At 35.9% G+C, this 26,618-nt stretch overlaps 1 protein-coding gene across 2 annotated transcripts in view; it reads right to left on the bottom strand.

Moving 5' to 3' along the window:
* Positions 1-26,618, bottom strand: part of SPATA17 (spermatogenesis associated 17) — an 87,440-nt gene that overhangs the window by 1,843 nt on the left and 58,979 nt on the right. For both annotated transcript variants that reach the window (XM_027681871.1, XM_027681872.1), the window contains 2 exons: positions 25,853-26,004; positions 16,894-17,035 (listed from right to left, as the gene is read on the bottom strand). In XM_027681871.1, the coding sequence (XP_027537672.1) occupies positions 16,894-17,035; positions 25,853-26,004 (294 nt within the window). The remainder of the gene's footprint in view (positions 1-16,893; positions 17,036-25,852; positions 26,005-26,618) is intronic.

The following is a 26,618-nucleotide window of genomic DNA, read 5'->3' as shown; positions in this document are numbered from 1 at the left end:
GTTGTTCCCCCAGAGGGTGGTTGGGAGCTGGAACAGGGTCCCCAGGGTGGTCACAGCAGAAAGCCTGTTCAAGAAGTGTTTGGACAATATTCTCACGCACATGGTGTGATTCTTGGGGATGGTCCTGTGCACGGCCAGGAGTTGTACTCAACTATCCTTGTGGGTCCCTTCCAACTTGGCGTATTCTGTGATAATTCTCAGCATCAGAGACCTGTAGTTCTCAGGACTGAGACCTATTTTTAAATTCCCAAATTAAGTTATTATAACACTTCCTTTTTTAAACTTGTCAAGCTTTGACTCCTTTCAGTCTAGTAAATTGTAAGTGACTCAAGTTCAACTGACAGAGCTTAACAAGGCCTATAGACTCTTTTAATACATTTGACTACTTGACTGTCGCGTGCTGATCAGTTCAAAACAATGGAGTCAGAAAAGGTGGCATAAAGCCTTCCAAGATTTGTCTCAATCGGCACACTGTGATGCCGTAGATTAGACTTGTCAAATGGTCACATAGTTTATCTTTGGAATGTTATTAAAGCAAATTCTAAAGACATTTTTCATCTGACTATGCAGACATACATAAATACAGACCACGTACAAACACTGGCAAATGAACAAGACCTTGTAGATCTACATATCAGCTTGAAAGCCTTTGAAAATGCCTTCCATGATATTCTAGAGATATATTTGCACTAACAGTGTTTCTTTCAGAACAACTTTGAGAGTACTGTGTAATATCCTGTAATATAAAAATGCAGTTTGGAATGAGATAGGAATTACAATTGAATATCTTCTTGGAAATTTAATGAAGTAGAAAGTCAGCTGCTTCAGACCGAAGCAAGAATAGACAAACAGCAGTAGCATATCTACTCACAGATTCGTGCGTACACACTTCAGGTAATTTTGTATAGCAAATCTCTCAAGTCCATAATAATTATGAAGCTGTTAAGCATGTGATAAACTTGGAACAATAAGCATACAATAAACTCATGATACCTGATTTACAGCATAGCACAGTCTTTCTCTGTAATGACAAAATTTGATTTGGCTGCATAAATAGCGATTTGGTTGCGTAAATGGAGATTAAAGTTGTATTAGGTTGTAAAAATGTAGATTTCCTTCATAGGTTGGGAGAAGTAACATGTTCAGAGGTTTCAAAGATAAATTGTATAATGAAAAGTATTCTCTGTAATGTAAAGTATTCCCTCTGTACCAGAGATTCAGAGCACCGAGTCCTCTTCTGAGTCAATCTAAAAATACTAAAGACACTGTACAATTGCATTATGTCAACCATGGTACCATGTGCTATGTAAAAAGTAAACCAATCCATGAAAAGTTTGGATCTCAGAAAAACTCTTGTAGTGCTGGAATTATATCTGTTGCTCCTATAGAGACCAACAGGTCTCCTCTGTTCTTCTTTACAGAGAAAACCTACTCCTTAGATAACTTCTTTTAAGTATCAGTGGCACAAAGAATAACTGAAAAGTGAGCACAGTTGCTGGAATCATAATTCCATCTTCATGCTGTCGAATAGTAAAACCAGGAAACAAGTCCTTTTCTTTACTTCGAAATCAATATACACAGGTAAACATCAAGACTTTAGAGAGTGAAAAATTCTGCATAAACATCCATGCAGTAGTTACGTTCTTAGCACAGTGGTAAGCCCAGTGAGCAATCTTGCTTTCCCACAAAGAAGGGAGACACCTCATGTGCACACCTCATTTGAAAACTAGGCAGTACTGCCAAGTGTCACTGTCCACAACCCCATCTGTTTAACACTACGTGGTTATATTTAAGTGTTCCCTATGATCCTAATGCTTGCAGTAGTAAAATTAGAGTTTTAAACTGAGCTGTCAAAGTAAGCTTCCTGACCTATAAATAGCCACGGAGTTCTCTAACAATGAAGTAAACTAGAAGCAGCAAGCTGTTAGACAAGTAAAATGTTGATCCAGCTAACTTTTATTCTCAGCAAATTTATCAATACTGGTTAACAATACTTCCAACTAGTACAGGGCCTTCTGACATGACAAAATGAGTGTAACAACCCATTCTGTCAATACAACACAAATGTCATTTCAAGTGCTCAAAACCCACTAAGCTACCCTAAAAAAGATTGATTTATCTGCTCCAGTGTTTCTTTGGGGCAAACTTTTCTCACAACTGAAACCAATTAGTGGGCCTGGCACTTGTAGTGCAGAATGTAGGTCAGCATCAAGTAATAAAAAAGTATTGACTTTTCTCTGTCTGTAAGCAGCATGAAAGGGGTGCCATGGCCTTGTCGTATATGAAAAGAGCTCCATTAATTTCACTTATTTCAACCAGGGCTGTCAAATACTAATGCTTCTATTGCACTTTTCACACAAAGTACATTGACACCAATCCTGGCCTCAGTGTAACAAGTTTACAATATTTCAGTCAGTGAAAGGGGTACTATAATTTTTAATTCCCTGTTGTACATTTAGTCTCTTTAAAGCAGCACTGCTCATAAGACCTACTGAGAGATATGAGCTGGGACATTAATAATGGCTACACACTTCTTCCCATGGGCAACAGAATCTATTTCTTGGGCATAGCTTCAACAGCTAATTAGCCATAAAGTTCAGGACACAGTTGTTTGGCATAACTCTGTTTTTGTGGCTGGTGGGCACAGACTGCCAATTTTACTTTCTGCCACGGAGAAATAGCCAAAACCTAGGAATAGGTCCTCTATGACTTAAGGCTATAAAATTGAAAAACTAATGTGTTAACCAATTGGGTCAACTAGCCCCTTCAAATAAGAGATAATAACAAAAGCCTGAATCGTGCCTTCGGGACTGGATCTCATTGTGTCAGAGCAGAGGTATTGACTTCCAGGGAAAAGCATGCCTAATCAGAGTTCCCTGCACCACAGTGGACAAGTGACCACTACTATGATGAAGGAGGTAGAATTACACCTTTCCCTATTCAGCTTGCCAGCACGATGCAGAGGAAGAGAACAAGGAGCCATCATCTACCTCCTTCTTCAACTGTCAACTACCACCACCAATTCTAAAACCTCTAAATTTTGTTCTGTTTGGTAAGTGTAATAAAGTTTTCATGGAAGCATAGGTTATTGTATGAGCTTCTCCATATTGTGGATAGACACAGCAGAGGTCAAACTGACCCAAAATGTTATGACCCTGTTGCCCTCCATTCTCTGCAATTTGCCTTTTAAACTGACTCTTTTTTTTTTTCCAAGAAAACTTTATGGTTCTTATTGACAAGCTTGAGGGCTCTGAGTGTGATGTCTACTCATTCCCTAATTACCTCCTGCAAATGCAAACATCACCAACAACAATAAAACTCTTTGATTTAAAAAGACTGGGTGACTATGGTAGAAGGCAATTTTCTACTTGCTTTAATGACTTTGTAAGTCTTACCCTTTGAATCAACTTGCTATTAGATCTTAAAATAAAATGATATTGTATAGCCATCATGAAAGACAACTTTATAACCTTCTATGTTGCGCTTACATCAGGCAAGTTTTTTCTATTTGTTAGTTTTAGTCTTTTATTGACATTATGATAATGTGTTGTAAAAAAGAATCAGGGAATTATGTTCACAGTAGGAAATTTAACAACACTATTTTAATATCCTATCTTCCAAACAGAAACAGAAAGCATTAATTGCTACTTAATTTATGTAACAAACATTTCATTATTTTTTACACAATTTTTTATGGAGATTTATAACTATCACTGACTCTTACACGTTTCATCTTTTGCAATTAAAAATGAGAAAGCCAAACTCAAACAGTGCTTGCTAGAAATCATAAAATATTTCTAATTACGGTTCATGAGTTTGAAAAACCACTGACCTGATAATCATGCAGGTTTAGATTCTTTCTGCATGATGTGTCCAGTACGAGCAGCACAGCCCCACGTGCTCCCCTGTGGCAGCCTGACATGGAAATTATAACTCCATTCCTTCCTTTCTCTAATATTTGGAGAAGGAAGTTCTGCTACTCATCTGTGCTTGCTACAGTTTGCTTTCTCGGCTCAGCAGCTAAACTGTGCTAATTTGTGCTTTGGAGCTAACTGGAGACAACTGGCTAACACAAGTCAAGCTCTAAAACTTCTGGTCCTCATCTGTGCAAGGTAGTAGAGGATGTGTTCTAATATTGAAAAGAACCTATCTAAGCTCCTGAGTGCTAAGAAGCAGTTTGGACAAAGGAACAAATGTGTATCCCACCATACCCTTTCATAGCTGCACAAATTAAGCTGTGACATGACAGAAAATAATGATGCTCTTCAGAATGCAATAGTTTGAGCCATTGTACAAGGAAAGCACAACTATTCCTAAATGAGTAAGATATTCTGTGATAGCTGTGTTCATTAAGGAATACAAATGTGTCAGTCCTTGCTGTCCTTTCTCACAAGAGAAGGCAAATTATCTCTTGGCTTTGATGGAAGTTTTGTGTAAGGAAGGACAAAGGAATAAAGGGGAAGGATTTGGTCCAGTAAATTACTTTTTCCTGTAAGTATTGCCTCTGTAAAATTAACCTGGGATCTGGAACTAGGCTGTCCTTTTTGTCATGTGTAATATAACCAGCAATGAAGATTTGTGGCCCAAATTTGCATTTGTTACATTTACTTAGTACTCTGCAGTCATTGTTGTTGTCCAAGGGAGAGGAAGGCTGGAATTCCCAGCTGTACCCTCTAAGTTTATTTATTCCATTTATTAATGATCTGCAAGTCAGGAACTGTTTGGTCCTTCCTCTCAAGCATGGACTAGCTTTGCAATACTTTATAAATACATTCACCCTTATAAATTACTGTTCATATAATTAATTTATGTGTATAAAGCTAATCTACTGAAGAAGAATAAGTCACCTTGATGAAGTCACTTTTCAGGTACTTTTAGACCTATTCAGAGCCAGTATCAATATTAAAAGTATAGTTTGCCACACAAAGTTACAGTGCGTGCTGTACCACACTTCAGGCAATGTTATGGAACAACATCACCCAAATTCTATTCTGAAGGTCTGTATTTGAATCAAAATTGCCAAAGATAATATTCTATTTTTCAACTATGTAGCCTTTTTCTACAAGTAAATTAAATTAAGAAACCAATGTGAATTTCTCCACAAGCTATTTCATACTTGGATACCCTTGAACTTTACTGAATCTGGGCTAAAAAACAAATGTGCAGTTGAAATAGTTCAATAAGTATTCAGAATCCCAGGAGGTGTTTATTTGCTATTGTCATGCAAATGTCTACTTCTTGCAGTGTATTTTAACAAAATGTTTTTGAAGAGGGGGGTAGAAGTTCATCTTACTTTATTTAAGATGTATAAATAATGTTGTCAAGAATGAAAACACTCTGATGAGAAATATATAACCCTTTTGTGAAGTTATTAAATCTGAGGTGGAGCTATGCCTAACACTACATTCCTGTGTACAGAAAAATACAGTCTTAAAAAGCATCTAATGAAAATAGTAATGGACATATTTTTACCATTTTTTAAACCAACTTCTTGTCCTGTCCATCACACACACTCTGCTACTAACAGGACTTGTATTACAAAGTACTGCACTTAGGGATAAGCATCTTGACTTATGCCATTTATAAGCTGCTCCTTTCATTGTCTAATCTGTTCAACCACCACATTCTCTTTCCAGCTGAAAATAAGCCAGTGCCAAGTGCTGATTGCCAAGACAAACTCAGAACCACTTTTAACCTGTTAGACTAAAGATAGAAAATGTTTAACCTGCCAAGATCAAGTTGCAACTCTCTCTAACTTGCCAAAATCATGCCACCAAGAGTTAAGGAGGAAAACTTCTGAGTTGAAATCTTCAACTGAAAATATTTTTTATCTTACTGGTTTCAGTTATGTCTTTTTGAAGGAAAAAAAGAAAAGTTGCAATCAATTAACAATTAACAAAATTAATTAACAAAAAAAAGGCACATTGATGCATCGTATTTGGCTTTTGATATGCAGCAAAAACAGCACTCCAGTTAGATTTCATCAGGTTTCACACTGTTCTGGATGACGTTTTCAAACCTGATTGCTTTCTGTGATGAAATTACTAGATATGCAGATAAAAGGAGAACAGTGGATGATACTGTCTGGCTGAGCTTTAGCATGGTTTTCAATCTCCCAGAGAATCCTTTTAACCAAGTTGGTAAATTATAGTGTAGATGTGCAGACTAATAGATGTAATAATTGTCTGTAGTATCAAGTTCAAAGGGTAGCAATGAACGCTTTGTACTCTTAACTGGAACCTGGGTACAAATGTATTTCCTCAGGTGCTGTCTTGGGACCTTAATATCTTCATCAGTGACCTGGAGGTGGAGATGGAATGCACTCTCATCAAGTTCATGGATTACACCAAATAACGGGTACCATCAATACACTTGAGGGCTATCATTCAGAGTGATGTAGACAGGCTAGAGGAACGGCCTGACAGAACCTTACAAAATACAGTATGGACAAATGCACCCAGCACAGACTAACCCCAGAAACAAAGCAGGCGGAAGGCTGACAGGCTGAGCTGCAGCTCTGCAAAAGAGGACCTGGTGGTCCTGATGGGTAACTGGCGAAACATGAGTTGGCAATGTGCCCTAGCACTGATGAAAGCTGAAGAGAAAAACAGCTTTCCTCTTTCAGAAATATAAGCTACCTTCAGAAGAGATTGAAATGATCAAACAGGAATATTTTATCACTTTGCAGGCAGCTTACTTTGCAGGTCAGCTAACACTAGAGAAACTACTCATCTCCTATCCAGTGTTTCCAAATGATCCCATTAATCAATAAAACTGGAAAAAAAGCTTATAGGTTAATACTTATGACTATTTTTTCTGTCTCTATTTATTCATATGTGATAACATATCTTTGTTGTGTGACATGTTTTCAATGGCACTTTTTCTGCCATGTAAATCCACCAGTTCTTTGATACAGTTCAGGAATAGCATCAGCTACAGTGATTATTCACTCAGGTGCCACAGATTTGTTTTGGCATTGGCATGAAGCTAGTTCTGACAAACTGCTGCTGATCAGAAGCTTTAGGGAGAGGAACAGTTAATATTTATAGCCAAACATTATTTCAGATTCAACAGTGTCCAGATAATGAAATGGATTACACGTATTAGCACAAATTTTAAAAATAATTGTTGAACAATTCAAAAACTAAACCCATGCTGTATTGGTTCTGATATGAACACATGCTATATATACTAACTGTAACACCTTGTGCAAAGATATTCTACGCTAGTGCATAAGCAAAAGTTTATTTAATTTTTCAGCTGGATAACTTCCAAAGTAAATGCTACACTTCGTTGTCCATGTTGAAGAAAGAATTTAGCCTTAGACTTTAACATCTATGCCTTTAATATCTATACAGAACTTTCAATGTATAGCTGAATATGATTATATCTTATAAATGAAGAGGAACTGGGAATTTTTACAACGTTTTATATGCTAATTTATTCATTGACAGTGTAGTAGCAATATAAGTTATACTGTAAAGTTTCCCATACTTCTTTGAGGACTTCGGATTTGAACTGAAGTGTGGAAATTCTTTAAATAGCAAGACATTTTGGTCTTCCTTCTGCCAAAGGCTTGGGCATCTGCAAAAACTACAAATCATGCCAAACTCTTTGAGTGATATATAGAAGGCCACAATCCACTAGGAAATAAGCTAAGACGAAGTCATTCATTTCATTTAGGTCCTTCAGTGGGATTTGAACTATCCAGCCCACAAACCATGTCTCATGAGATTGCAGTGTACATCCAGCCCACAGTAATAATGATTCATATACATATATGTGTATATGCTTTATTGCTACCTTTAGCTGGATTAAAAGCAATATATCAAATTTTATATTTCTGCTTCTTTTATTAGCTTTCTAGCACTTGATCAGCTGATAGAGGCGATAATGAAATGTTTTTTTATAAACTAGAGTTTGTAAGTCCTGTCCTGCGAATGTAATATTTCAAAAAATAGCCTAAGCTTTGGGGAAAAAACCAATTACAGAAACAGCATTAAAAATGCCAAGCACTGGGCAGAAGCAATTCTGGATCAGTTTAAAAAAGTGATTGATGAAACTCTAATCTGAGCTGAAGGAACAGTTTCACGACAAGCTGTGACCATTCCACACACTTCATTAGCTGCCATAATTAGCCTGGTGTTTCAATTTGTTAGAACTGGTGGGGACAATTTTACTCAGAATGCAAACATTAAAAAACAGGGTGCCTCAGACTTCAGAAGAGGCTGATGAGAAGCTTTTCTAGTCTCTGCTAACTAAAAGATTAATTACAGCTGATGGGAGGCTGTACTCTGATTGTCACTCTGTCTATGTGCATTACTTTTAGCATTAGAAGAAAGACATGGTTGACACTACACTGCTCAATCAAGCAGCTTTGCATTAGTGTACAAAGTCTGTTAATATGCAATGTTTTTATTGTTTCTCTTTTTCTTTTTTTCTCCCTAAGTTTGAGACTCTCATACCTAATAAGTTATAGTTCAAAGGAGCAGAGTATTTGGTTGCTGATGATAAGCACTTACCACTTATGCTGCCATTCCTTCATAGAACTACAGGTGAGAGATCCTAACGTCTCACAGCTACTATCTGGGAATATTACTAGTTCCTATCATCACAGTCAAAATATAAATTCCTACTCAAATAGTCGCATTATGAAAAACAAAACCATTACAGTTGTGAAATAGATATTGTGTGTATCACAGTCTTCATAACATATCCTCTCTACTTGAGGTGCGATCACTTCTATACATTAACTCAAAGTTTTTAAAATTATTATATGGAAGTGAAGTTTGAATTTGAAGTGCAAACGTTATTTCTGAATAATTCCATAACTTTCATTCTAGAACATTAACACACGGTAACACACCCACTCATAAGAAAACTCCTTATGTGGATATGCCTTTCAGTTTCCCTACATATATTATGCTGAGATCAGCAAAATCTGTAAGAGAAGAAATAATATAGCTTATCATGATGGAAGATCCTTTTAACCTGAGTTTGTAAAAGGCATGTTGAAAGCAGCTCTTCATTACATTAAATTAATAAACACGGAAGTGTATTCCAAAGTGAGTATCATACTACTATTTAAAATGGGGCAAACAAGTTCAGAGTTGATTCATAACACAAGTTTTGAAGAAAGAAGCAGTAGATACTTACGTCAAACCATTAAGACAACAAGAAGTCTGTACTATATACGATCTCTCATTCACTCCAACATGAGTGCACAAAGCTTTTACTGTGATTTTTCCTATTCAAGGAATGTAGATTACTCTAAAATCCATTTTTCTGCACTGAAGTCCTACTGCTTGGAGAATAATCTACTTTTACTCTCTGGAGAGATCATCAAAACAAAAAAAAACCTTACATCCTTTCTTTCAGCTTGGGCACATACCTGGCATAATCTCTTAGAATTCATCCAGAACAACTATAGGTATTAATAGCACTTGAATTATACATCATAATGAGTCAGTGTAACAAAATCTGTAATTCACACATGATTTCAAGATGCAACAGTCTGTAGATCTAAGTGTATCTGTTGCAAGAAAGCCATCAGAATATGTGTCTCTGATTTTAGACTTCAATATTGTAAACTCAACAGCACTGTGCATCTAAAGATGAGGTTAAAAAGTCTATTTTTCTGTGAAAATAGGTAACATTATTTTTCCCCAGAACATTCTTTCTAAATAGCATGTATTTACATATTGATTATATTCATTACAAGGCAGATTCTTACCTGATGCAAATTAGGCTAGCTCCATGGATATATCTCAATTATGCTAAGTGCTCAGGATCAGCACTCATACCTACAGTTTTCAACAGTTGTATGGACCATGTAATTCTTAGAGGATTGTGAAAAGCTTTCCGTTACTTTAATTTTAACTCTATTTAACAAGCACAAACAAGGTCTCGGTAAGTATTATCATATAATAAGTAGCCTGCTTTTGCAGATAAGTTTCATAAAGAATTTTAAGTGACTTCAAAACATAGCCTTTTTAATTCAATATTGTGGCAAATTGAATTGAGTTGAAATACATTATGTTTGACATACATATAAAAAAATCTACTCAATTCCAAGAATACTGAACAGCCTATCCAAAACCGACATGAAAAGGCAAGGCCAAGCATTTCCCAGTTTAGCGTGAGGATTTTGAATTCCAACAAATCATACCCAAATAGTCAAAAGCTAAACACAATATAAACAATTAGGTGCAACTTCAATCTTTCCTGTTTAGATTAACTCATTTTTTTTTCTATAAAAGCTCTGCCACAAGTTACTGTAATGTACTCTAAGCATGTACTGAAGGAATTGGTCAATTTCTACAGTGTTTCTGATTAAATAAGAAGCTTTAAAATGCTTAAGCAATATGTACAATGGGAATTATTTAGAAAGCTTAAACATACATACATCTCCCTCAAAGAAATATTGGTTAAAGTTAACTCTTACTAAAAAATCAAGATTTTCTTTTATACCACTAACATACAAGCTCCATTATTAAATGAGGAAGGTAGGCGAAGCAAGACATTTATCATCCAACAGACAAATGACACAGGATTGCTAGTTAGACAGTATAATAAGTACCATCTAATTTTCTCTTACGAATCAATTTATTCTTCAAAGCCTTGGATCATCATCAAGGGACTGCATTTTCCCGCTGAGAAATTGCAGAACTGAAAATCAGGTTTTATAAAATATTCAACTAGTTGCCGACAAACCCTTACAAATAACCACTAGAATGGATTTGATTAGATGAGTGGTGACAGTATCTTTTCTTATGCAAATAACTGAACGGTTTGACTCTTCTCAGTCACTACTTTGTAGCATTCCTTCAAAATCAGACCCTGTAAGTCCTCAGTAACCTCCACGAGAAAGTTATTTTAGCCTTCCAGTGATCCACAGATTCTTTTCTGCATTTAGTTAAACATTAGCCAAGGATACATTTTGCATGTTTTAATTTCCTCCACAGCATTTACCATCTTTCTACAAATAAGAAAATAATTTGAAAGCTTGCTGATAGTTAATAATCATTAATAATCATATATCAAGCATAGCATTTTTTAAAGGAAACCCAACGGTGTTGACTTTAAGGATTTTCTCAAAGGAAACAATCTACACCTTTCCAGTGGGAGCACTGAAAGTGATCATCATAACAAAGTGTATTTCTGTAAATATGACACAGTCATAAGGGATCTGGAAAGATCATTATGTCAACTGTCAAAAGTTGAAATTGTCATTTGCTTTCCCAGAAGACTGAATGGGTGAAACTCATAATAAGAGATATTTCATTCTAGTCCTATGAATGAGAGGTAACGTCTGGCGTTCCCACTGTTGGACATGACATACTCCTGCCTTTTGTAATACCTTTCCATCTCAAAAGTACATTCTAACACTTGCAAAAATAAAAAAAAAAGAAAAAAATCAGAAGTAGTAGTTTCAAAAGTGACTTTAAGATGTTACCCAGTTTCAAACCCCAGTTTTGTTACCACCTGCTTATTGAGCTGGACCGTGATATTAAACTGGGCAACACTGCTCTTTTTTCGTACTACCTACCCTGGTAGCCAAACACCTGAGCTCCAATGAGCTCCCAGCTCTGAAGGGTAATGCTGCTGTGGGAATCATCCTATATGGAGGCAGGGAATTATTCAAGTTGATTTTCACGTGAAAATGCGTCAGCGTTATGGCTCATGGTGGTTGTTCTGAGAGCAGAAAATATATGCTACAGGGTACAATAGAGAGAATTTTCATGAATAGTATAAGATGCGTTGTTGTAGGACCAGATCCTTGGATTTAAATGACTTGGTTTGATGCAGGACTCAGGATAGGAAGAAAAGTGACAGAAAGAAGCCTCTTCTGGGAAACATAGTTGATAACTCAAACTAAGGGTCCATTTGGAGCATCTGAGTAGATACATCAAGTCATGCCAGCAGTAATAACCATACAGGAGCCATGTCATTGGCCGGGGATTGCTGGAGTGCAACACACTTGGCAACAATCCTTATTATCCGTGACATGGTTCATGAGGAAACCGGTACTGTAACAAGCAAACTCGTACAGCTCATCTAATAATTCCCTTCTGGCTGCCACATTATATAAGCTCTGCATTGCCTAGGAAAACACATTGAGGTTGGATTGGGGAACTAAGAGCCTGATATTCATAATACGTGCTAGCTCTTCTATTGTACGTCAGTAACTTAGTTCTGTCACAAAGCATATTAGTAAATATGGCCTTTAAAGTTTTAAAAGGTAATAAAGCTGATAGTACAGATGCACATTCATTAGCCAATATCATACTGTGTTAGAAAATGTTCTTGGATAATCTTTTTTTGTAATTAAAATGAAAACAAGCACAGTCTGAGCAAGAAAGAATTTAAAACTTCACACATATATAATTTTTATTCTCAAGTCCAATCACTGGAGGGTTAGAAAAAATTGAGTTGCGGCAAAGTTTAAATAAATTTCAATACAGTCAGGGATGGAAAAGCATGAATACTGTATCAAAAACTCCCTTGCACAATGACATCATCTACTAGACACATGACTGTTATATGTTGTGGTCCTAAAAGAAATTAAACTAATTTTCAAACAGAAAGAATCACTTTCCCCCTCTACAAGGATTTTTTTCTATCATCTGTTTTCTCTATTATCCCAGACTGAAAATCTGTCAGTTCTTGCAAAGAGCCAAATTTACACCTAGCGTAAACCAATGAAACTCTATACTTTTCATTATACTTAAGTTGTAATATTCTTTATATAAACTCTGGCTTAAAATATACTTGTGTTTATCTGTTATATATGTCATGGTTTAATTAAATACTTCTGCAACTTCATGTAATTGCAGTTGAAGGTAATCACTGTTCAACAAAATCGACTGAAGCTGTTGATTGCACCTTTATCTACACTGGTTGAATTTGAGCCTGTAATTCTCTGCCTCTGGTGACAAAGATGGAAGCGATATAATTTATATATGGAACAACCATTGCCTGCTCTACATAGTGCAGTGTGAAAATGCCAGTACTGTTGACCACAGCCCTATTTCGACTGCTCCACCAAAAGTAGAATTGTGTTGGTGGTGAATTACAGGGGCTATTTTTCCTAGCCTAGGCAAGACCATGACAATCAAAAATATTGAAGTTGATATTTGATTAACACTGGCAGTACTCTGTAAGTGATTTCCACTCAACAATGTCTAATTATTTAACTATTTCCTGTTATTAATGGAATGAAACAATTCCAAACAAACAGCCAGGAGGTTGTTTTGCAGGAAGCTCGTAAACATCAATTCATACATGTAGAAATCTTAAAATTTTATCAAGTTGGCCTGTTGAATTTGAAAGGTATATTTTATCCCAATCAATGCATAAAGGTAAAATTATCCATAACTAAGGCATGTTTCTCTGCTGTACAGTTCAGCTGTAATGATCCCCACACACTGCACTTGCACATCAATTATGATAATCATAATCACGGTCGTTAAGCTGAATGTTCATTATTATCAGGATGCTGGTGACAGCAGATTCAATCATCGGGTGCAATGGGCAGGCAGTCACAGTCCCACCCAAGTTTCTGCAGACAGCGTTGTGCCACATTAAATCTATGATGTGTTCCACATCCCACTCCATTCCAAGAGCTGTAGACGGTAAAGGTCAACTTTATGTTCTGTGCAATATGCTTAGGTTCTCTAAATTAATTCTTTGCAGTCCTGGGTATTTTTATGCTTTGTAGATAATAAAATCCTGTTTAGGGCCAAAATGCCTGTGCAAATAATGAAACAGTGATTCAGTTGCACTGTAATTCACCTATAATAAGGCATCAGAGGGAAGAATCTATCAGAATAGAACACCTTAAAATATCACTTCCTGAACTTTATAAATAAGAAAACATTAAATGCTGTCATTAAAGTCAGTTTTCTAAAATGCATATGCAAACTAATTCCAATACTGATTAAAGACTGTAAGCTACCATTTCTGCTTCAGTAAATATGAACATATGTGAGTGTTTTGACAACCGAAAGATTATAGTTAGTGTATTTCATCCCTTGACTGCCCAGCTACATTGGAACCTATCACTGTAGTTTAAATTCATAATGATTGGTAAATTTTTTATATTGAAACATCTCACGTAAATTCTATCAAAGGCATTTCCATGTATTTAGACATACAATGTAAAACCTAAAATATGCAAGCAATTTTATTTTTTACAGTGATTTACTGAGTAAACTAACTAGATTCAGTTTCATTAGAGGTATTTCCATTTCTTGTTTATTTATAATGAAGAATTAGAATAGAACAGTTTTTCCCTTAACTCAAACTTCTTTGAAATGTAAACAGAATGAGATAAAAATTTTCAGATTATAACTAGATGAAAAAAGAACTATTAACTTTTCTTCACATAGATATGGTAATTATTATGTTTAGAGGAAGTCTATGCTAATATCCTTTCATTTTCCAGAGGAAATATAACAAGGCAATATTTTTCATTGTTGTTCATTTTGCTTCTAAAGCAATTATATAATTTACATACTAATCTTTTTGTGACTTGAATTAAAATGCATACTCAAACACATGAAAACCTCAGGAAAATACAGCTAGGACGTGCTCGTGAACATACACAAGGCCTTTTCATATGTAATTTTTTAAAAAGCAACCTAATATCAGCTAACACCAAATAATATCTCAGCAGCTCAGAGGGGTCACTGATCCACTACCACTGAACTGAGTCTTTGGAAGAACTTACACAGTCTTAACAGCAACAATAAGAGAACCTGGTCTAGCACAAGACTGTCAGAAGCGGAACATAGATCATGGCAGGGTTATCAGCTACACACGTTGTAACAGAAGTTGCATCCACAAAATATCACCTCATGGGAAACTCAAAGTAGGGTTCCATTCAGCAAATGGAGCCCTCTTTTGCGTTAAGCAAAAATCTGTTTTTTTCTAATATTTTCTTACATGCCCTTTAGCTTTGTGATTCATTAGAACAGGACAATTTTGTTCATACCACTGATATATTCAAAGTTTTCATATAGTCTAGAAATAAAAAAGCAACAGAGTTCTATCAAATTTAACAGTTATGAAAGTATGACCTCACACCTGCCTATAGGTCTTTTTCCATTAAATTGCAGTGAGGAGGTGGAATTTTTTGTTTTCTTTTTGTTTTTTTCCCTGATAATAATGACCCATTAAAGCAGCAGGTAGGTCATAAATAGCTCTTTTCTCCTCTTATCTCTCTGTTTGGGTAAGCGGCTCCTAATGGAAGCTTCATATTGATTTAGAATTGGGGTTGGAAGGCTGTATGTCATGTTGGGTTAATGTATACAGCTATTCACCTCCAGAGATTTAGGTTGATATCTATCCAAGATCACAAGTAAAGTGAGTTTAGTTCTTTCAGTGAAACCCATAATTTATATATGTGTCACGATACACAGTATAAATATCTTTACTTTTTTTTATATCATCATCTGAGCCTGATCAAGAACTGCTAAGGACTAGAAAAGGAAGTCTTTACAGGACAAGAGGAGTACCAGCAATAAGACATTTAGGTCCTTTTTATATACCACACTTATGCCGTAGGACTTCTGCCAGTCATATCTTCCACTCACTGCTTTTGAAAGACAAATTCAGATCTTTTGTTTGAACATTGACCTCTATGCGCAATGAGATATAATTAATGCGTGTTAAAATACCAAAATTTTACTCTGAGCTCATTTTTAAAGCTTCAAATTTAGAGAAATAATTCTTTATAAAAAAATATTCCTTCTCAAAATAAGATTCTTTGGAATTTGCTGGGGCTAAGCTACTTCCAGGGAAATATGTAATCATATCTTACAAAATCCCAGAATTGTAGACATTGGAAGAGACCTCTTGAGATCATCCTCCTACAGCCCCCCTAGTCAGCTAAAGCAGGTTGCCTAGGACTGTGGATATGTCCAAGAATAGAGATACTTCAACCTCTTTGGGCCACCTGTGCCAGTGCTCTGTCACACTCACAGAAAAATGAAAAAAAATTTTAAAAAGTGGTTTTTTGTGTTCAGCTGGAATTTCATGCACTTCACTTGTGTCCATTGCCTCTTGTTCTGTAACTGGACACTACTTAGTCTGAAAGAAGCTGGACTCCCTCTTCTTCTTTCCCTCCTATCAGATGTTTATACACTTTAGTAAGATCTCCTCTGAGCCTTCTCTTTCCAGACTGAAGAGTTCCAGCTGTCTCAGCCTTTCCTCCTACAAAAGATGCTGTAGTCCCCTTAATTAACTTGGCAGAGAGTGCAGCACCAAGCCACAAAGTCCATTATCTTTCTTGTACTTGGAAATTTTAATGTGATTATGATATCTAATGCAAATAAGCACAATGCAAAACACCACACAAAGTCACGTTAGAACATGTTCTGAGAAAAACTACCTCTTGCAGAAATATATGAGATGCTCCTGACAAAGCAAGCAACTTAATGAGACGGTCTTAAGAGAGAAACAGCTATTCACTAGTTTCAAGATTTTTTCAAAGAATGTAAGCAGTAAAATACTTTGTTGTTTTAGTCTGGTTTTTCCATCATTTCCTGAAGCTTTATCTTGATGTTCAAGAGTAAATATACAATCTCTCTTAAATCATAAAAGGCAATACAAATAGAACAAAACTTAGCAAAACGTACATAACTGAAGCTGTACTTAATCAGGCACTTAAGTCCTGATCTTGTAGGTACAACAGGTGTTAAAGTTCCTCAAACTGAACTTACCAGAGAGTCAACGAAATCTGACATCTCATCAGCTCTATGTGATTCTATAACATGCTAGAAAGAATCCCACTGGATTCTGTGATCTCTGGATCAGACTCAAATTCACTTAGTTCTAATAAAATAGCCATCTAAAAAAGTAAATAATTCTTTGATTTTTGCAATGACTTACCTTGTCTGCTATCCACTTATTAGGATATACTTCTCTGAAATGTTTGGTTCCATAAGCTTCTCGGACATATTTGCCTGACTTACAAAGTGACGGCTCATACTTCTCATTCTCATTTTTATGATATGAAGAAAATGGCAGGAATCTGAAATTCAAGAATATTTTAAAAATCAGTTATGGTCTTCTCTAGATGCCACAGGATGAATGTAAATAATGGATAACAATGCTGCAAGAGATGACGTGGAGACACGTTCCTGCTATTTTTCACTACTTTCTTAATGTTTCCCCTTGGTATTGTGAGAGGATTACTGCAATTTCTCCTGTGGCTTCTTTCAAGTTCAATTTGGAGCAAAGAGATATAGAGTTTCAACAGGATAAAATGACGACTTTCTGTACAAAGATCTAACTTGATTCACTTGCGTTACTAGATTATTACTTTTTCTGTATCTGCACTAACAACTGGTGTGATGTGAAGAATGACCAGGGTTCAATTTGCTGGGATCTGCATCTTGATCCCTCAAACCTTAGCAGGCAGTGCAGTCTGTGCCACCTGTCAGTGGCAAGCACTCACCATGCACAAGGATGGATATCACTTTTGGAGAACTTTGCATCCACACTGCAAGTCATGTAGGCTCCCAACACACAACCTTAACCTGATCATTCCCTCAGGACAGAAATATTTTAAGCATGCCAGCAGTATAAGCATAAACCAAGGCAGACTTGCACCATAAAGAATCCTCCCTGTACCTTAAACCAGGTATGCATCTTTTGACATCTGTTAACCAAAGATAAATAAACCATATTTACCAAAATCTAGCAATTCTAAATTAGAATTTAAAATGTAGCAGAATTCTCTCATTTAGCAAAACAGAAGCTTTCACATTGTCTGTCACATATTGGCAGATCACCAAGCCAAGAATTCTCAAATTGTGTACTTTACTCTTAAGTTATAATTATGTCATAATCAGCAGTTGTTCAGAGTTGGATATTTTCATTTTGGTCATACTGACGATGGACTCCCTGCTTATACAGTGCCAGTGAACAGTGAAGCTCCAGCTATCTGCTGGAAGAGTTTTTCAGATGGATGTCCCTAAGTGTCATGGACAACTACAAGTTTTCTGGGTAGCTTCCAGAGCAAACTGCATGAAGGGAAGTGAAAAATGTCTTTTATATAAAGGATCTGCAAGATCTGCAAAACACCCTACAAAGATGTCTTAGTGACATCTATTTTAGTTTGCAAGAAAATCACAAGAGTGAACAAGTAAATTCTACTATAAAGGAAAACGTGAATTAAGCTTATCGTTGCTGGTGTTCTGAAAAAACAACATACATTCTTTATTCTAGAAGTGCAGGAAAGATATTATACAGTGAAATTAGAAATATATGCTTCAGAAGTTTAAAATATCACTTTAACTGCCATGACAACAGGTGTAGTTTTTCAGTTGAAAGTTTCCCCAGTCAAAAGTTTTTCAGAATCCAGAGTGCCTATAAGAGTTAGGGAGTCAACCAAGTTCTTGATAAAGTGTGGATTAAAATAACTTTCTTTGTCTCTCAGCTGATACAGATTCAGAAAATTATTTATTTTGACTAACTGATTCATCAGCAACTGTTAGAGTGTTTTCTTAAATTACATTTCTTTCTTTGTAGTTCATAAAAAGAAAGTATTTAGAATTTTATCAGCTGTATCAATTTATTTTATCAAGTGCCACAAACAAATACCATGTAAAGTTAGTAAAAGGAAAACACTGAGTTAGCAGACTTTTAAATAATACAAAGCTACAGTAGCATGTGTATACCCATGGGAAATGACACCCTCACATAAGACAGATTATGGTACTTGTAATGCTAATTTGCACATGGGATGGACATCACACACACACAAAAATTAATGTGGCCCCAGTGTCCCAGAGAATACATTGAAGGTGCTGTGAGCCGGCTGCTCCACTTGCAGTTTTTATCACTTCTGAATTGCATTTTAATAGTACATTTTTCTTTTGTTCAGACATGAAAGAAAATTGGCTTTCTCAGGGGATTGGATAGCTGAGAAGACAAGGTTTGCAGTTTAGGGATTTGCCCATATATGCATAGAATTTAGTTGAGCCATAGCATTCATAATTTAATATGAAAACCATGTCTGTAAAATTTACACACAAAATGGTAAAAAAAATTTGAGGAAAGTAGATTTAAATTATTATAGTTTTCCCTGTAAAATTTTCTACATAGATGTTTTGATTTTATTGTGGATCAGTTAATCTTTGTCTTTTTGGCAAACAAATACTCAGAGTAATGTATGTTCTACTATCATTCTGAACAAAAAAATAAAACATTTTAACACTTTGAGACACAAGTAACAGTATGCTCTACATTTACTTTAGCACAAAAGCACTCTTCTGCATTCTGCTGCATATCTCCTCTAAGATCATTAACTGGAATATGTGCCACACAGTCTGGAATGCATTCTGTGGCTGAGTAAAAAAAAAAAATAAAGGAATGAAAGGAAGAACACTGAACTGTAAAAAATATTAAAATTTAAATAAAAAACATTATAATAGGGTGTAATGGTATCAAGTAGAAGCTTTTTCTTCTGTTTATAATTCTGCTGTCAGTCAGGTGGGAAGAGTCTTATAGCAATAATGCTCTAACTACAAGAAAGGATCATATGCTTGTAAATTCAATGTCTGTTTAAAGTAAGTGAGACTTTTCATTACTCTATGTGAATAATTAATTAAAAAAATTTAAACAATTTTTCGTGTTAAGCAGGGTAACCAAATTAATGGGAGTCATACAAAAGTCGTTATACCCCCACAACCAATAATAATAGTAAAAAACAATAGCACTGCAAAACATTTCAATAATGGTATTATGTTCTCTAGCTCTGTGTATAAACCTGACACAGCTTTTCCCAAAATTAATGACAGTATGTGGTCTGATTGTGACAGAATAGAGTGATGGAAAGAGAAGAAAATTAAATCCAGACAATATTATGATATCATTATCAACTGCACAAGTTTAGATTTCAATAGTTTTCTTTCCTACAAAGGTTCACTCATTATGCCTTCATTTGGGTTTCAGCTTTTCCTTGTGATTTAGATGAAAATTCAGAAATTCTTACAGATTTTCATTACACATGACAGAGACAGAAGCAGCAGGATCAAAGAAGAATTAAATCCCACACAGATATTTTATCATGCCATAAAACACAGTCAGTATAAGCTGAGCCTTCCCAAAAGTTGATGATTCAGTGGGAGGTGAACTTTCCCTGGAGAAATAAATTTAAAAATTAAAAATTATTTTATTTTTAAATATCACAACAGCCTGAATGAGATGTGTGCCGAAGAATACATTCAAAACAGAGGGAAAGAGTTGGAACCAAAAATGAGAAACTATCTCAGGTTCTACAAATTGCAGTATTACACATTCACAACCTGAGGGAGGAGGACCAGGACCAAGGCTGGCAGTGTCACTGGTAATGAAGGCCAGCTGCACTGTTGCCAGGACCACACTATATTGAACCTAATTAGCATAAAAAGATCTAGAAACCCTCACTTAGTAGCCAATTGAGGACCTGACAGCTGCTAGTGGTATGTATTTAGATTTCAAAGACACCCTTGATATTTGTTGTTAACAAAAACAAAAATTACTTTATCTCTCCCTTCACTAATCCTGTCCTGCACCTTCCTTCTACTATTAACTTCCTCTTTCTAATCCTTTTTTCCCCCCAACATGTTAACATGCCTCCTTCCGTGATTTCTCTTCTTGCATTCCTCACCTACCATTTCTTCCCTCTATTCTGTCTCTTTTATTGCAATCTCTCTTACTATTGTCACAGGAGATGGAAGAGGCCCGTTTGACGCTGAAGGCTTTCCAGCTGGATTGACAGAGATGACAGAAGCAGGAGCAGTTACTGGTTTCCAGATTTTACAGCAATGTGAGAGGAGAGCACAGCAGCACAAACAGGGAGGAGGATTTGTCAGGTCCATCATTCACTGCTGGGCAGCAGTGTCCCAACACTGCATGGTAACTACCAGTGGGACACAGTATAGAGGCAGTAACTTTTTCTTGAATTTAAAGGGCAGCAAAAGAACAGAGTGGTCCTTCAGTGCATTCTCTGAACCTGCCCAAGAGGCAAGATCCCAGCATTCTAGCAGCGCAAGCATGTAATCCCGTTTCCAGAAATGCTTCAAAACATACTCAGGCTTCTGAGAAAGAACTGTCAGATCTACTGCTAGACTGCCACACATGCTACACTACCAGGGCACAGTAAGAATATAAACCCCTGAATACTGCTTATGTGGTTTTTCAAACTTTCACATTTGTTGGTACTGTACATTTTTATAATTTAGAAGTAAAAATACCACCAAAATATTAACTCTCTGTGGGACAGTGTTGTTAAATTTTTATCTAAAGTGTTTCTACACAATAGCAATTCAATTCCTTGTTGTCTTGATTTAATTCAAATCAAACAATTTCATCTCCCTTTAAAGAACTCCATGAACAATTAGCTCCACACAAACCATGTTTCTCTACCGGGAATCTGGGAATACTTTATCTTCTTCTTTTTTTCTTTAATAAAACATGAAATTAATTTTAAGCTTTCAAATTTGGATTATACCTGAAGCAATTTTTCACTCAGGGTACAAAGAAAGAAGCATAATGGTTTTCCGTAGCAAAACAATTGCAGCAAGTCAGCCATTATTTAGTTTATAATGAGTGCATATTAAAATCAAAGTGTTAGATACAAAAATAAAGACAGAACATTTTACTTAACATATCTAGTCACATTATCTTTAGTGCACTCTTTTTGCCATAAGAAACTTACTTGGGTGCATTATTACAAATACTGTTTCTGGTAATATACTAAATACATACCTTTTCAATAAACTATCAATCACTTTTATCGTAACGTCAGTAAATGTAAGAATCCTCTGGCTGTTTTAATTTAACCCCTGTCTGTGATAATGTAAAGTGGAAAATAAAACCATAGTCTGGTTCTTTTAGGAAGTAAAAGAGATCTCTTCTGCAGCAAATTCTGGAACTTCTTAATTATACACAGACTTATTATCTGCATCCCCAGTGTTATAAAGTACCAGAACTTCATTAGAAAAATTAAGATGGAAAAATGAAGGCGCTACTTTGTAAATTTCCAGTGGAAATTAGCTGGAAGAAGCAGAGGAATACTGGATCAAAAGAGGGTAATCATGCTTAACTGTGCCCTAGAGCACCCGCATGTATAATACGATTTGCACAGTAACTACCTCTCCTATTACTGCTTGTTTGGAGTATTCTGTGTTAATGGGGTTAGCTAATTTAGTATTTTAACTTAAAAAGACTCTGCTGATTAATAAATGTTGCACACTGTGCTAGTAATTAAAATAAATGGAAGAGTTACAAATAGAAGTTGAATTGTTAAGAAAACATTATCTGAAAATATATGATAATCCCTGTTTATCATAATACAATAACAGTCCGGAAAATATGCAAATTGCTGAAGTTGCAAAGCATACGAAAAACTAAGTATAATTTGAAAAAAGTTTTCAGATGTGTTGTATTTGTATGACTTAAAATGTAGTAGCCATTTTCACTGCAGCTGTCAGAAATACAGTAAAAGATTTTATAACTCTAGAAATTACAAGACTTTTTAAATTCCTAAATCTTAAAGTCACTTGCTTTTTAAATTTTCTTACCATTAATACCAGGCAGCTTATAACACTGTCGCTCTCCAAGTACAGAGCTTATTTAGGTCACTGTAAATGTCCCTGTAAATACCTTTCATGCACAGCACTGAGTAGCACAGAAGCACCTAAGCTGCTTCTAAAGGAAAGCACGGTCTTGCTGAAAGCAAGCCCATGAGGAGCTTGGTGCTGCAATATTCACCCAGCATGTGAGAGGGAGGGTGTGCAAACATTGCACTCTGCTGCACATGAGTGAACGAGTGATCAGGACTAGGTTCTGTATCTCCAGTACAGCGCTGAGCACGGACATAACCAGAAGCTGAGATGACGTGCCTCATGTCACACCAGAAGACTACAATAAATCAGGAAACCTAAGCCTTATACTATTGCTATTACCACATTGCATCTCATTCTGATGTTTGTTGACTTCATAAAGATGTTTAACAGTATACTTTGAAGCATGAGGCATATTACATGAGACAGATTTCAGCAAAGTTAATGAAAATAATTTACATTTTTGTTCTCTGGAAAATTAGGCCAGCATGCAGCTGCACGCAACTGAGTAAAGAACTTTTCATGCTTAGTGATCTAAATCTGCCGGATCCAGCAGTTGGTGTCTCAAACTAGACACTAGTTTATTAAGTGGCCATCCCGAAGGAGTACAATTGTCATTCCTATCCAAGCGGAGGGGGAAATCACTTCATTTGTATGAAAAATAGCACAATAAGGCAGTAGCAGCTTCAATTACACGAGAAAAAGGAATCATTCTTATTAGGCTAGATTACCCAGTTGCTCTTTCATTACAGAATAGGAAATTCCAGCAGTTGCTTTATGTAAGCACAGCATTCTCTCTTGGTTTCGTTTGTACTACTTCTGCCTACCTCAAACTCTCACAGCTTTTTCAAATTTTTCTGCATTTTATCCGAAGCAAGAAGTTCCTCTGAGCTTGCAACACTCATACTATTGTCCTATAAACAACCACTTTAAAGAACTCTGATAAACAGAGGCGTGTGGGAATTCTGAATGTTGTTGAAAATTGCAGATACACGTCAACAATCTTTCTGACAATACTCACTCTGGAAACATACATATCGAGGATTTAGTTTGTCATGTTATGCAAACACAAGCTTTCTCAACAAATGCCACATACTTTTGCTGCTCATTCTCTCCTTATTTTCTAAAACAGAAGAATAATCAGCATAGGAAGCACTACCAGGAAGAAATAAAGTCCCAAAGTACACAATTACATAGAAAAAGACAGGAATTTGTCAATTCATAATAGACACTGCTGAGAAAAAACTACTGTAGAATCTGAGTAACCCTTTGCTGACTACTCCCTGGAGACCAACATCCTACACAGCAGCTGCAGCATTACTAGGGAGCATTAGTCCTGATGATGACCTGCAACTCTGTCATCACCTTTTCAAGGTTACAGATGTGACCCTTGCATGGTTGATTGAATATGAAGCACAAACGGAATGATCGCAGCCTGAAAATGTATAATACACCATGCATTTAGTGTGCATGAAGCTGAGAATCATTGATTGTTAGGACATTGCTTCTGTGCATTAAGGATGGCATTAAATGCTTCCTTACCCATAGGGTAAATAAAGACCACATATCATGTAAAATCTGTCAAAGTTGGAGGCTCCAAATTTAAACTGTACAAGACCAAAGTTTCACAATTCACTTATTGAAGAGTCGGTGAAGTATTTATTACAAGATCTGACCTTCTGAAACTGTTGACACAGTGATGTCTGGGGTAAACCTCACCAAATAAAGACTGGGCAATATAGTCACGCCTATAAGTGGAAGACATCATCCATCCTCCCTTAGAATGCATAAGTCAAAACTTATTCAGTGAAAAAAACCCACTTCAAATGAGAACATTAATTACTACCTAGTGCTTGGAGTTCTTTTAAATGTCACTGGCAGAACCTAGATATAAAAATGAAAAAAAAAAGCACAGATTTAAGCTGAGATGTGAAAGTTAAACTGCTTCCTCCTCACCCCACTACATGAAAGAATACAGAGAGGAATAGAAAAAGAAAGTACACTTTTACTTGTAAGTGCACTCAGTTATGGTTTTGGTATGAAAGGAATAAGAAGTGTTATAGCTAAGTTTTGACACCAAATATTAAAAAAACCCCAAAATGCCGCAAGCAAAAAACATTGTCTGGAAGTGAAAAAGTAGCCAAATCAAGAGATTTTTTTTCTTTCAAAACTATTTTTTAGTAGAATTTTCATTCAAAGACACTATTAATATTAAATTGGGGAAAATTATGCTCCAGTAAAAACGTAGAAGGTAAACCATATAAACCCAATTGTTTCTGGCATTCTTAAGTCCCAGTCCTGAAGCTGACACTTAGCAATACGGAGCTGACAAAAAAGCATGAAACAGATCAAAGCATCTTGTGCCAGTGAATCACTGGATCACAGGCTGCTCATGAGGAAAAGTGGTTCCTTTCTGTCCTGAATTCTGGTATTAAAGGGCCAAAGGATTGCCAAGAGCAGTGAATTCAAGGGAAAAGTTGACAAAACATAATTTTTTTAACTACAAAGCCAGAGAAGGTGATTTAACAGGCTGTTATTATGATTGGACAAAAGAGTTCCATCATGATTAAAGAAAAAATTGGGAAAATTTTGGCAATAGCCTTAAGTCTTTTGGGATAGAAGCTTTAATCTTTTGGGATGGATTATGCCTGTATTTGGGATTTTATGGAAAAGAATTGGCCTGTCTGACACTATTACAGATGCTATGGCTTAGGAAATCAATCTGCTTCAAAGATGATTACAGTTTTTGTATCATGTTCTAACATGTGTGACATATGTTCCCTCCCCTTCCAAGTGAGCTGTGGTACTCTAGTGGGAGAGAAAACAAGTCTCATTGGCATGCAACACCATTTTTTTTCCTCCCAAAACCAGTAAGCTTCCTGAATATGAAGATTGAAACAGTATTTTTTCCTTGGCAAGGCGTATGTGGCAAAACAGAATTTGCATTTGTTTTCTTATTTCCCATTAAACGCATCTGTTGCATCACATATTATTATTACAAGTTCTTCTACAGATTCATAGATATGGATGGCACATGTCACACAATTACAAGATAGGGTCTCTGCCCTAAGCAGTTTATAATCTGAGGACACAGAATTTAGAAGTATGAACATAGAATGTTTGCTAGTAAGCTGTCAGGTTTGACATTTCATTTTGTCAGGCATGAAAGGTTTCTGAAAGCAATGGAATAAAGAAAACATTCTCATAACAATGTAAGAAAAAAACAAAGAACTTACTCATTGTCATGTATAGGATTTCTCCATTCCTCCCTTTTTATTCCCTCTCTGGCCTTCTCCAGTGGTGAATTGATTGATTCTGCCACTCGCAAGGTTGGTTCTAAAGGTTTGTAGCGCTGCCACAATACTTCAGCGGTATCGCGGAAAGGCCCCTGAAAGGTGTAGGATAATGTAAAGTGTTTTATTGTGGGGTTACAGTTCTTTTCTTTTCGTCTTTTATTCGTGGCACATCACTGATGAAAGAAGACACAGAATGTCTGGGAAGTGTAGTGAGACTTTTCTTCCAAAATAATTAAAGCAGTTCATTTTGATAGAGGCTTACAGATAACACAGAGGTTGATAAGATACTCTGGAGCTCCAAAGAGAGAATGAGAAACGTGCACCACAAATTTATTTAGCTACTAATAAACACTTAATGTTTTAAAACAATATATTGTTAGAATTGGTTAGAAAAACTTAAGTTTTTCCTTAGAAAAAAATATCAGTGAAATAAAATCTGATACACAAGTATTAACTGTATCTAGATTCTGCTTAAGCAGATAGCTTACGTCTTTTTCTTTCCACAGGACAAATAATATTTGACCTTAAAGAACACACTCTTTTCAATTTAAGTATAAAGCTACATGTAAGGGAACTTAATACATTACTTAAGATATAATTCTTCTAATACAATTCAATCTAATTACTTCAGTAATACAGATCTATAGTCCATTTTTGAAAAGTCTAATTCCACATTAATTTCATTAATCTTAAAAAATACACATAT

The sequence above is a fragment of the Neopelma chrysocephalum genome, unplaced genomic scaffold (assembly GCF_003984885.1).
Source record: "Neopelma chrysocephalum unplaced genomic scaffold, ASM398488v2 Primary Assembly neopelma1_61b, whole genome shotgun sequence".
Taxonomy (NCBI): domain Eukaryota; kingdom Metazoa; phylum Chordata; class Aves; order Passeriformes; family Pipridae; genus Neopelma; species Neopelma chrysocephalum.
Note: the sequence above shows the minus strand (reverse complement) of the source record. Positions and strands in the feature narration are given on the sequence as shown.